This window comes from Nothoprocta perdicaria, unplaced genomic scaffold (assembly GCF_003342845.1).
Source record: "Nothoprocta perdicaria isolate Ctin4 unplaced genomic scaffold, notPer1 scaffold_16, whole genome shotgun sequence".
Taxonomy (NCBI): Eukaryota; Metazoa; Chordata; class Aves; order Tinamiformes; family Tinamidae; genus Nothoprocta; species Nothoprocta perdicaria.
Window position 1 is genome coordinate 2,867,662 of NW_020454760.1, and position 13,137 is coordinate 2,880,798.

Consider the following 13,137-nt stretch of genomic DNA (forward strand, 5'->3'; position numbering starts at 1 on the left):
AAACATRTTTAGTGCCTTATTCTGCCACTTACAGAGAAGAGCAGGACTGAAGAACATTGAAGCTGACATTAAGGTCAACATTTCACTGCTGTAAAGAGACACTGAGTCCTCTTAACTCAATAGTTCACGAGGGGTACGACATTTATTTCTCATATGTGTAAATATTAAAAAACCTTTGACACATATCCATTTTTTAATCTTTTCTTAGTTTGAATAATCCAGCAGAGTTCAAAATATTAGGCTGTGATCYGCTAAACCTGTGTTGTTCCTCTTCCCCTCCTCTAAAATCACTGGACTGTATGAAACTGCAGCAAGGTTACATTTTGTTTTATGTGGTTTATAATTCTGAAGAAATTCTTGTATATGGACAACAAAGGTCACTCTCCTTAAGTCTGGATGCACATGAGTTTCACGGGTATTCATGCTGAACTACACAAAATAAGAACAGAGTCTAGCAGATAATGAAGTCTTCAAGGACTGACATCAAATTTCATCCCACTTCTCCTGTGGCAAGGCAGGAACTATATTTCATTCTCAAGATGTTTCTTCCCCAGTAGGCTTTATATTATAGTTGATTGCTACATACCATATAAATCAGAATTTCTGGGGGACACAGCAGCAGTCCTTTATGATTTGAACTCAACCTCTAAAGGTTACAAGTTCAGAGAGTGACCTGAGGCTGGATGCAGCCTCTTTGGAGGCTGTAATTACTAACACAGTCTGTGACACGGGTCCTCAGGACGTGATCCGCTGTGGTGCTCTGCCTTCTGAGATATCCACAGTTGATTGTTGCTGAGAGAACAACCTYGAAGGGCCAAATGTCACCTCCTGCTACAACCTCTCAAGTCATATTGGTCTGGAAGATCTCAAGGGCTCCTGTGCATCTGCAWCATCCATTCACGGTACAGCAAAAATACCCTCTGAGCTTTATGTTGTGGTAACTGTTGGCTATAGTCAGCCAGTATAGTACTTAAACTGTACTGGATACTGTATAAAGAGAAAGCCAATTATCTGCACCAAATTTCTGCCTTGTATTATTCAATTCTATGCCTTTCTCCTTCGTAGGGAATGGGTCAGTTTGCCTCCAGGCCCAGGTTAAAAAGAAAAGCTGTGATATTATCAGTGTGGCCTTTTGACTCCGTTGTCTATTTAGGTTCATTTTAGTCATATTTTAAAAACATGAACTTAATTTTAAATGCCTAAACATTCCCATTCATTTTAGAACAAGTAAGCTCACATTTAAAACTGTTCAAGCATAGTGTTATGTGCCTTTTCTTTACAAACATTCCTAGGTTACCATGACATGGCAYGTAGAAGACTTGATGAGGTCACATAAAAAATGTATGTGACCATCAGATTGATTTTTGTGCATAAGTGGGATTAGACAAGACTACGTCTATGCTTATTAATGTAAGCATTTGTAGTACTAGTAGATATATACAGTATCTACTCTGTCCTGGCAATAGTATTTATTAATTTACACGAGGGAAAAGGGAACTATGCTTTAATTGTGGCCTCTGAGCACAACTTTACAAAAAAAAAAAAAAAGATTATTAGAAATATCAGGACTGTTGAGGTAAGATTAAAATGCTTCTAGCTGCTACTGAAAATACAACTACAGAAAAGTTTCAGGAATGAGAATGCTGTTGCTTGGGAAGACTGCCAGTGAACATGAGATATTTATCTCTCCCGACGCACCCCCTTAGCCCGGCTACAGCAGGTACCTCCCTGACTCAGTTGTTATCCAAGCCATCTTCCCTAAGCTTTCGGGCACCGAGTGCTACAAGCAATCATTAAAAAGAAGAGTGATGTATCAAAGACCTCAACCTCCTCCAGCCCCTCATGTCTCCTCTTTACCTACCTAAACGCAGACTACCCAGCAGCAAAATCGTGTCAATTTGGTGACAAGACTTGKACAGAGACTCGCACCGCAGGGTGGACACAGCCCCGGGGAGAGAGGTAGGCCTGTGGCCCCAGGAGGAGAYGGGCCTTCCCGTAAGGTGCCATGCACAGCTAGCAGGCTGGGACTCAACAGCAGCACAGCAGAGCACCTCTCCCACCAGCCGGGCAATGGGAGGAGACACCAACTTTGAGCCTAGAGCAGAAGACCCAGTTTCAAGCTTMAACCATGCAAGTCTGGGGAAGTCACCACTGAAAGCTACAGCTTTCCATCCTTCCACTCTCGTTCCTGCTTGGAAGTATCCATCAGGAGTGACGCAGTTGGCTTTCAGAAGGTCCCTCAGGCTGGCCGTGATGGGTGAGTGCCCATGGCAGCAGCAGGGCTGGTTGCGGTGGGYAGGTGACACCAGCCACCTCCTGCAGCCCCACACCTAGAGGCCCCTGCAGAGAGCCTGTAGAAGACCCAGGTAGTGCAAATTCACCCATGAGCTGGCCCTGGGCTTGTGTCACCACACAGGCAAGGTCCAGGCTGTGAAATACAACCTACCATAAATAAGCTCCAATAGAAACTCCATTATTTTTTCACATGGTCTGATGAGTTTCAAATTCTTGTCACTGGTACCCCATCCAAAAAATGACAAGGACCACTGGCTTCCTTAATTAACATCAAGACAAAAAAGCTAAGCTGCACATTTGTCTTTTCTTCCTAGTTTAATTTTTCTTTGAATAAGGCTGAGCAGTGAATGATGGACAGGGATTGCACAGGAGTGAGGAAGAGCTTTATTCAGCAGCACTACTCCAGTAATGCAGCAGAATCAGGCTCTGTTTGGCTTTTCCTTGRGTGTTTTCTTTCTGCCCTCACATCTGACTCCTCTAAGTGATCCACAGCTACCTTTCTTGGAGAATTTACTTCTCCGAAGCATCAGTTAGACCCCTGCCAAATTATTAATAGTAAATATCAGAAACGAAAGTGTAAAGCTCTATGCTCAGCAAAGCTCCAAGTTGATAAAATAATTGTGACAGCAACAACGAAGATAAAATTGTGTGAACAGAAGAAAATGCAGTGGCAGAATCATTCTGCTCCAGAGACAGACCTACCTCCCTTGCAGCTACACGACTGCTTGGGGAAGCTACGCGGAGCAGCAGTGCTGCAAAATCACACCTGAATTTGCAAACAAATGTGGCTGTTAAACATCAAGTCAACTTTGAAATAAGAGCTGAAATCCTTCACTCTCTCTTCCTTTCAGTCGTTCTTGATGGAATAAGAAATCAAAGCAATCACAAGTGTGATCAAGTTGCTGCGAGCATCTTGGAGTGACTAATGCTGAGAGGCTTTAGGATTGCCACTACCCTTCCTGCCTCGGCAGGGCTCCCCAAAACCAACTGGAATAGCTGCTCCTAGAAGCCTCATCTCGCCCTTACTGCTGCCCCTTGAAGAAGAAGGAAATATCCATTTCTCTCTTAATATTTTTTATTAAAGTGCACCCGTTGATTGAAAATGGACATATATGGTGATTTGAAAGATCTGGGGGAATACTCACATATAGTGAAATGAGAAGCAGTCATTGCAGATACAGGAAAGATGAGCCCCAATCAGCCTAAACATGAAAGAARAGGAAGGCTCATGGATGCTGCCCGGCATCTTCCGATAGGATTAAATCTTTGCAGCATTTTGAGCCAAAATATGTTCATCCTGGTAGGGGGGGTGAAGTATCTTTGGATACATTGCATTTTCTATGCTTATCTTTTTAATGTTTCTGTGTGTAGTCCCTGCGCTTTGGGTTACTACTCTGTGAAGCTAAGCGTGCACTGCTAGTGATACAGTCATTTTGCTGATGAGGAGCCCCTCAAAGCTGTCAGAAACATTGCTGACAAACATTGCTGATAAAGAAAAGCTACTGCCAGGGGTACAGATATGTGAYAACCTCTCTCATTGTCGCCACAGCTTCAGAAGAGCTCAGCAACAGTGCTCCACCCCAAATCACAGCAAGAAGAGGGATAGGGCATTGTATGCCCTATTAAATGCTGACCATTTTAAGTGGCTCTTTATTCATTTATGCACCTCTCATATACTGGTGATTTCCATTCCTCTATTCCTGCCGAACGAGGATTGAGGTGCCTGTGAATTCTGGAACTGTCCTGGGCTTGTAATGGTGCAACCTGCTCTTCTAGAAGAGAGAAGCTGGTTCAAGAACAGTTAAAACGTCCGGCCCTGCTGGGTTCTTTCCCTCGGTCCYGGCACACTCCCGCTCTCCAGGGGCTTTCCCAAGCGCCACGCTCCTCCCGGAGCGCTTGTCCTCCACCTACACCTCCTCCTTTGGCTCCTCACTGGTCCCTTACTTTCTGTGTTCTTCACTCTGTAAGTCCTCATCTTTCTCCTTGCCAAGATAGTATTTTACTGAATGCAGTATTTCTCTATCCTTCTTACTAATTGATAGTTGTGTTATGGGAAGGAGGGCAGGGAGTAGCTTGCTCTGCTTTCCTTGGCTCGCTCCGATTTTAAGACATCACAGGCCACAGAATGCCTTTTGGCACAACATTACATAGGGTCTGCTATATGGGGTTGACTAACCCTCTGTGTCAGAGGAATAAATATTAGTCATACGAACAGTAAAACAGTAAGAAATGCTGAACTCTCACTGTCCCTGTCCCCTTTCACCCTCCATTCTCCCTAAATCTCACCAGTATGAAGTAGGTCTTGAACAGTACAATATCTGAACTAGTGTCTTGTCTATGACTCCGACGTATTTCAATAAACCCCGGTCACTTTTTGCACTATTTGGCCTGTACTGTCTAACATTCCTTCGGTGCRCTAACCATGTAACTCTACTTGGATCCATCAGCAGAAACTGGACTCACAGATCCATAGTTCAAAGAACAGATGTCGGGAGCTGAATTTTTAGCATCCAAGGGTTATTACAAAGAAGCAGGACACAGCTGACCTGTCAAGCCGGTTTTGATGGAGACGTTGCTTGAGGTYTTGATTTGCTTTGTAACATTACAGCCTTCCTCCTCTAAAGGACTCACATTCTGCAACAGGCAACGGTGCTCTCAGGGTGGGCCTGAGGACGACCCACTGAGGGGCTCTGATCGTTTTCCCCAAGTTCTTCACTACCTCTGTGCAATTTGTAACAAGGTCCTGCAGCTGCCAACTCTGTTTTAATGCAATTTACTTTCAAAAGGGATGTCTTTCAGCTTCTGAGGAAGCCAATCCTCTTGTCTTCCRGATCTGAATTTTGCAGTGGTTTTCAGTCGGTAGTTGACAAGCTGTGAGCCATTGCAGCCAAGCCAGGATCTCTTAGATTTAAAAGTCCTCAAAACATTTTGACTTGGATGCATTATGCAGACACTGGCTGGATCTCAGAYGAGCGTCGTTGTCAAAAGATCTTTTCCGCAGCTGACCTGCCGTTCCGTCTGGTGTCTCCTCGCCCTGGGTGTCCCAAACAGCTTGGGGAGGCTTGAGAATTGAGCGCCAGCGCTGCCTGGGCCCTCTCAGTGACACCGAYGGGCGAGAGGAAGATCTGCAGATTGACTTGGGCTGCCGCCTGCTCATCCACGTCGCCTGCTGCGTGGCTGCTGCACCCCCTGCCTGCGTCCGGGAGTCTGGGCAGCACCCGCTGGGTGCTCCCGGGAAACAGGAAGCACTCAGGGAATGAGGCAGAACTGCTCTCAGTGTAAAACTGCCCACTGGCAGGACTGCTAATACCCCACACGAGAGAACCACAGAATCMCAGACTGGTTGAGGTTGGAAGGGACCTCTAGAGMYCATCTRGTCCAACCCCCTGCTCCAGCAGGGACASCCAGAGCACGGGGCACAGGGCGGCATCCAGGCGGGTTGGGAAGATCTCCAGAGAAGGAGACTCCACAGCCTCCCTGGGCAGCCTGTGCCAGGGCTCYGKCACCCTCACAGGRAAGAAGTTCCTCCTCACGTGGAGATGGAACTGCCTGTGTTTCAACTTGCATCCAACTTACTTACTTTAAAATGCCCCACAATCACTGCAATACTCGATTTATTTTTAACAAGGGGAATTAATTTATCCTCACAGAAGTCATTCTTCCCAAGAGCAAATGCACATGCCCCTCGGGCCGCAGCCGCAGGGCAAGGGCAGGGACAGGGCATGCCCAGGGCTGCACGGAGATGCTGTGCCGGGTTTGGGTGCTGCCAGCCCAACAGCAGCCCTGCTGCCRCAGCAAGAGCAGGCTGCAGCCTCCCCTTTGGGCTCCTGCCTTTGTAACCATCCAGCTCACCTCTCTTTACATGTAGGCACGGGGTATTTTGTTATGGGCTTGCTTGGCGCTAAGTCACACAATAAACAGAATTTGGAGGTAGCATTTACTCAGTATTTATGAGAATTAATCGGAAAAGAGGTTCAGCTGAAGGCACCCAGATGCCAAGAGATACTAAATTACGCGAGATTTTATCATGTATGTAATTATTTATTGAGCTGAGAATCCATACAAGGTAAACAAATGTTTACATTATCATACAGTAAGCATTTCCAGGGCTTAATAAAAATGATTGTCACTCACTGTGCTTCACAAAAAAAATTCATTTTAATGAATAAATAATTTGATGAAATCAAAAAATATTTACAATATAAACAAATGAAAAAGCTTTGGATATATTAATCTGAGCATCCTGTATTTTGCATTTTCTAATTGTATTTCTATCAAGATTTCTCTGAAATGGTACAAAGTGGATAGAAATTACAACTCAACAAAGTTAACATGATTTGGTACGTGTGTTTTCGTTAGTTCAGATAAGCTACATATGATTCCTTTTTTATGCATGTGTTAGAATACAAATATAACTAAAATAATATATTATCAAAATGCCAGACAGCATTCTCCACAGAAYAGAAATGTACACTAGGCTGTGACAATAACTGAGGATCACAGGCAACAAAATATAACAGAAAAGTACAAATTCCTTCATAAGAATATAATTGTGCTCTCTTATTTACCAGAGGACTATGCTGCTTCACCACATGAATGGCCATGTATGAAGGTCGTGTTCAGCAACTGCCATGTGCCTCGCTGTGGGCTCGTATGGGCGTCAAGCAGCAGCATTAGAGTGGAAAATGGGCARTGCAAGCAGGTTTATAAACACCTTTTTGGGGGCTCTTAAAAAGAGCCAATTATACAAAGCAGTATAAGCATAACAGTGAGAAGTCTTCATCTCATTTACACAGATATCATGGAACARCTTGCTTTGTTTGTGGTGGTGACAGGAGGGGTTTTGTCTGTGCTGTTCATGCCATCAGCCCGAATTCAAGTATTCCAAAGCCACTTCATAGCAGAATTTGTATTGATCCTGGAAAATCAAAAGAAAAACCACAAGGAAGACGGGTATTGAAGGATCTTAATTAAGGGGCCCAATAGTTCTCTCTGTTAAAATTATTTACTATCAGCAATAGTCAAGGGAAACCAGTCTGCAAATCCAATTTCTATTCAGATAAGAAAATCTGTGTATTAACCAGACAACAGACACTACGCTCATATTAGATACATATTTAGCTCTTCATGGCAGAAGAATTGACTACGAATAAACAAACTGACCTGCAACCCTTCAGTCATTTGTCAGAAAGCTCATGTGGCGCTTTACCAGAATTGGAGTCATTGAAATTCCTCTCCAGAAATGTTTATCTTAAAATAAACCAAGTCTCTAGGACTTTCCAATAGGCACCTTTAACAGCCTCAGCACGTTGCAGACCCAGGGCTGCTCACTGCTCCTCCTGGCTCACATTCACCCTCACTGGCCCTCTCCCACGGGCAACTGCCAACCATGAGCTAAAGGATGAGTTAACAATTTTTAGTCTCTCTCAAGTTCCCACACATCTGCTCTTATTTCCTTCTTACTACTCTGGCAATATTTAGCAACGCTGGAAACATTTCAATGAAGCAGAGGAGCTGAAGTAGTAGGTGCAGGTCCCCTGCATTCAGGTGCTCTGTTTTTAAAAAATTCAGCTGGGAAATAACTACCAGTTTTGTAACTACTTCTGTCATTGAAATGCCTCTCTCTGATTCACTTTAATAAAACATAACTGAGCATCTAACGTTGTGTAGGAACAGCAGAGTTAACTAGCAGACAGGACTCATCCTTCGTCTCACCATCACAAGCAGAAAGATTCCAACTGTTCAGACATATTCTCCTTTTAACTGGTGGGAACATTTCAGCTGTTTCAGTCCCTTAGCCCAGTAAGTGMTACTTGCAGCTCTGGGTCACGTTTTGGACAAGGAGAGGGGGCACCTTAAAATTTAAAAGCCGAATTCAAACTACAACAATAAACAAGCAGGAAAGGAGCAGGGGCAGCTTCACTGCAGCTGTCACTTTAAAGGAAAACACAGGTTAGCTCCTTACATCACCTAAGTTAGGGGTGAGACGGTTGTTACGTCTCAGGATCCTGCAGGGTTCCCTAAACGGCCCGTGCATTCTTTCAAATGGAGCAAGAACAAAAAAGAGGACAGAGAAGAAAGAAGGAATCTAGAAAAAAATCCTTTCTGCTTTTATCACAGGTATGTTTCTAAACAAACGGCAATCATTCTATAATTATGTATTAGAGAACAAAATGGGATCAGCCATGCATCCATTTCCATTTTTCCATGCTTACTTTTTTCCGTGCTTTCCATGATATATCGAGCCAACAAAATTTCTGTCAGCTCTAGTAAAACAACGGCTCTCTTGCGGAACAGACATTATTATTTCCACGGTGTTCACCCATGTGAGTCCTTTGTACGTTTTTGTTACTCACTTGATGATGTACACTAGAAGTCTCTCTATGTTGGCTGCCTTCAGAGAGGAACAGCACAGAGACTTTGCAATACCTGCACTGTTGYCTTTGGATGACGGCTCTGGAATTTCATGGATTTTCTATGCTCAATGGATGCGACATTTAGACTTCCACACTTCCACGGAAAGCGAGTGTTTCAATGAAACAACCTCCAAGTCTGGGCTGTAAATACTGCCCTTAATCTAGCAAGGAAGTGTGGAACAGTTTTTTAGAAAGGTTTCATAAAACTTCTCTTGGGAAATACTGCTGCAGCTGCAATCCTGAGTGTCTGGAGACTTCTCAGTAGATCTCACCACATTTTACAAAGATGGCTGAAAATTCTTGTTCTCATTTCTCACATGTGGAAACCGAGGCGAAGACACATTAATATAATAAAGGCCATAGAGGAAAAAGGGGGTAACAGGACTGGGAAGACAGCTGAAGTGTCTTGACTCCCTTTCACCATGATGCAACCTGCACAGAAATTCCTCTGCACCCTTGCCAGCTAGTTCAAATATTTGTTTGTACAAAGCAGCAGACCAAGAGTGGGGACACCAGGTYCCACCTCTGCTCTGCCAGGGAACTCCGAGCTAACGGGAAGATTTCTCATCTACCCCTGCTTTAGTTTCCCTCACTTTAAAATGAGGCAAACAATACTCAGRTCCTTTATAAGTGCTTCGAAACCTCCTATAGAAAAGGCTTTACCAGGCAGGCATTCTCAGTACCTTCCTCGCTTTACAGAAAGGTATTTTTGTACACTAAAATWCTGTATTCAGCATTTAAGCAAAAAACAAAAGCAAAAACTCTGCTTAAAAATGGAGACCATTGCCTGACAAATGTGTAGTGGGAGAACTGTCACAAACTGGAATTTATAGGGAGCACTTTCTTCAACTGTACATCTTCACACAGGTAATTTTATTCCTATAAAATAGTTGATTGAGAGATCAGTGTGTTCTGTGGATTCAAGCTCTGGGAGAACAGGGAATAGCAGGACTGTCGTGTCTCTATCCAAAGCTACACCATCTGAATGAAGAAGTAGGATGTTTCCCTTCATATCCAGGAACTAAAAGTGTACGGTTCTCGGCACGACGATTCCCCTCTTGAGAACATATAAACTGGAGGAGGAGAAGCCAAAAAGGCTGCTCGGAGAGCCAAACTTGTTAAACCAGAGCTTGCAAAATGGGCTCAAACYGGGCGAGCACCTCCGAGGCTGGCGAGCTGCTAGCTTGAACAGAGCTGCCTCTCGAGCAGCCGCCTCTGCGATGGGACGCTGCAAAACGGCCTCTCCAGGGCTCAAGCTCCAGGGCAGGGCAGCAACACTGCACCCAGCYCCAAACCACTGAATCCTTATGGTTGGAAAAAGACCTTCAGGATCATGGGGTCCAACTGTGTGGACAACTGCACGCTGGCGTGTGGGAACCTGCCGCTTTGAGCCTCGGCTCTCGTGGCACAGCAGCTGCTACTTCTGCAATTCTCAAAAAAACCCATAAAACGCTCTTTAAGAAAATAATTGCACATGGCCTCTTGTTTCTGAACTCCTTTAATCTTTCTGTGAGATAGAGCAACCATAATTAAATGCAATATTCTGGATGTCAAACTGAAATTCATGGCTTTGATAAATATTAGGCGATTAAGCTATTTATAAAATATATAATTTGAAAATCTGGCATTTCATTTTACATAACTATTATTTCTCCCATGCAAGGGCTGCTCTCCACTTGGCTCAGCCTGCTAGAAAAGAAAATTAATAAGGATGTTCGGCTGAAAGTTTAAAACTCTTAAAAAATTCAAATGAACAGAGACAAAGTCTCCTTGGTAAGAAAGCACTGTAAGAATACTCTTACAAGTGAAGTGACTTCATTATCCCCTTTGAAAATCACTTGCTTGCTTTGTGAACAACTCCCACCACAAATCTGGGAAATCTCACTGTGTCTTCTGAGAAAAAAAGGAACATTTTCTATTTAGTGATGCAGTTAAAATGCTCATACCAGAAGGTCCACCATGTTAGGCTTATTATTCCTCAGTGTCTTCACAGCGTGGAACACATCAACAGCCCTCTGATGTCGAAGCATTTCACAAACAATGCTGATTGCACAAAATGTTCCGCTGCGGCCACCTCCGTTCCTACAACAAAAGTTGTAAATAGATAAAATGGCTCAATTATGATTGACTTTATGTTACAAGTCCTTCCAGCATCAGGAATAGCTACAGAAGGTAGAGACTCAGCAGAGAGAAACCACAGAATATTAGTAATGAAAGCTCTTGAACTCCCAGTGGAATATTGTTTCTTTTTGTGGAATTAATGGGGCAAATGAGTGCAAACCAGTGTACAACAGGCGGAAAGCCTCAGGTGGACTGAACGGGCAGCTTTTGCCCCACTCTTTTCTCGGGATCTCTCGAGACATCATCAGCAAGAGGCTGATGACAAAAGGACAAGAGGCTTCTAGACTCAGCTCAAYACCCCTTTGCACCACTAGTGCCTAAGGCTCTAATGGGCATCAGGCGTGGAAATGCAAAGGACCTTTTAGTTTGCCTAGAAGGCACGTTGGTCTCTACACTTTAATGCAGCACTGTGTGGTGCTGGGATGCTCCAGGAGGGAAAACGCTCCCCGTGCAGCACCGGCACAGGGACTCGCTGCCGGGAAAGTAGCTAAAAATCACGTGTGTCCTCCCTCCACCCACAGGTTCAGAGGATGAGAACCTCAAGTGACTTGCTAGTGAAGAGGCCAAGCACAAACGTTCCTCTGCATGATCAAATACGGCATTTAATAACACTTTGSCGCTGGTTATTTTTAATCTTGAGGAAAATCTCTTTGTTTCTGGGAGCCCTGTTGTTTCTCCTGCTATTCTAATCAGAATCTTTAGGCTGCACTTCACTGAAAATAATAAACCTTCATAATTAGCAGAGTGCAGACTGGTTACGTAGCAGGTCTTCCGAGCTGGCTTCGCAAATGGTTGATTTCCAAAGGAGGTGACAACGTCGCACATCTGTCACATCCAGGCAGTGTGAAAAGAATGCTCTCTGCTGCCAAAACACTGCCTGATATTGTGGGACTCTTTAAGAATTCTAATTAAAATAAAGTCATTTAAAAGAATTATATTAGAGCTTTTTCTTTCTTTACYGCCTGGAAGTGACGCATGTGTGATGTTGTACAACTATTTAATATCATCAACCACCTTAGAGATAACAGTAATTTGCACTTCAAAAGGGTCTTTTCAGCTGAAGATCTCAAAACACTAATTAATCACATCACACAATGCTCCTTTGATGAAAGTATTATTATCCCCATACTACAGATGGGGAAACTGAAGAGCAAAGATTGGCGATGACTTGTTCAAGGTCAGTGGCAGTGGGAGTTATTCATACACGTAGATTTTCCCCTTAGGTCTAACCACAAACCCAACTTCAGGAAGCTCCTGGATACCCTGCTCTTGGGTATCAACTCATGAAAGCACAGGCTAATGTGCATGTGTCCCTTCTCCATCACAGTAGTATCTTTRAGCACATTTTAGAGAAAGTGGGATGTGCCTTCAAGCACTGAAGGCTCAGTCTCTAAAGATCAGCTGCTGCTCAAGGCAACCAACACATACAGTTATGAAGCAAGAAGGATGGTGACCGAATGACAGCCTCTACCAGAGAAGCAAATGGGTCACAGGAAGTGAAAAAAAGATGCCCTTATTACAAGAAGGCAAGTCGATTCAAGTGTCATCACAACTGGGTCATCACACGTCCGTGAATTATGTCTGGAAGAGGAATCACCCTCTCCAATGCTGCTTTTATTCTTCCTCTAATGGGCTATAGCTAACATACAATCCTAAACCCCAGAAATAAAAAGTACATTATTCTGATAATACACTATTTTGGTACACTCAGTGTAAGCACRAGTGTATCAGGCTGTTTCATCTGACAAGTCACAGGACAACTTTATAGAGTAAATTTGTACCCATCCCCTTCTTACAAGAACATGGCAGGTTTTCAGGGGTCCAGTGAAACACAGAAACTCATGAAACTCAAACGCACGAATTCACATTAAAGAAATTATGCAATTCCTTGAATGTTCAAAGCTTTTGAACAAGGAGTTGCATTATTCAGCTACAGTTTCGGTGGGTACCTCCTCACTTCCCCACAGAACTAGGAAAACCTGACACAAGTTGAATGACCAGAGTATTCCCATGGCTTCTTTCGCTTCCAGTACTTACAGGCAGTGTACGACCGTGCGYCCCTCTCCCCCGTTGTACTCCTCCTGCCACTTCTCCACCTGACGGATGAGCTTCAGGAAGGAGCGCTTGGAAACTGGCGTGTCTCTGTACATGGGCCACCCCAGGAACTGGAACTGCTGCACCATCCGGTAGCCGTCTTGGGGCTGCGCGGGCCCACACAACGGGYGGGAAGAAACAACAGCGTGTGTCATGGGAGGGCAAACATACACCGTGGGTACACGATTCAGGTATGGGCATCAACCATGAG

At 44.1% G+C, this 13,137-nt stretch overlaps 1 protein-coding gene across 1 annotated transcript in view; it reads right to left on the bottom strand.

The window, feature by feature from the left end:
- Nucleotides 1-6,600: 6,600 nt before the first annotated feature.
- The window catches only part of PTPRM (protein tyrosine phosphatase, receptor type M), a 328,512-nt gene continuing 321,975 nt past the window's right edge, over nucleotides 6,601-13,137 (bottom strand). The window contains exons 29-31 of the mRNA XM_026035379.1: nucleotides 12,870-13,033; nucleotides 10,658-10,793; nucleotides 6,601-7,213 (exon numbers count right to left, since the gene is read on the bottom strand). Coding sequence (XP_025891164.1) covers nucleotides 7,160-7,213; nucleotides 10,658-10,793; nucleotides 12,870-13,033 — 354 coding nt within the window. The 3' untranslated portion in view covers nucleotides 6,601-7,159. The remainder of the gene's footprint in view (nucleotides 7,214-10,657; nucleotides 10,794-12,869; nucleotides 13,034-13,137) is intronic.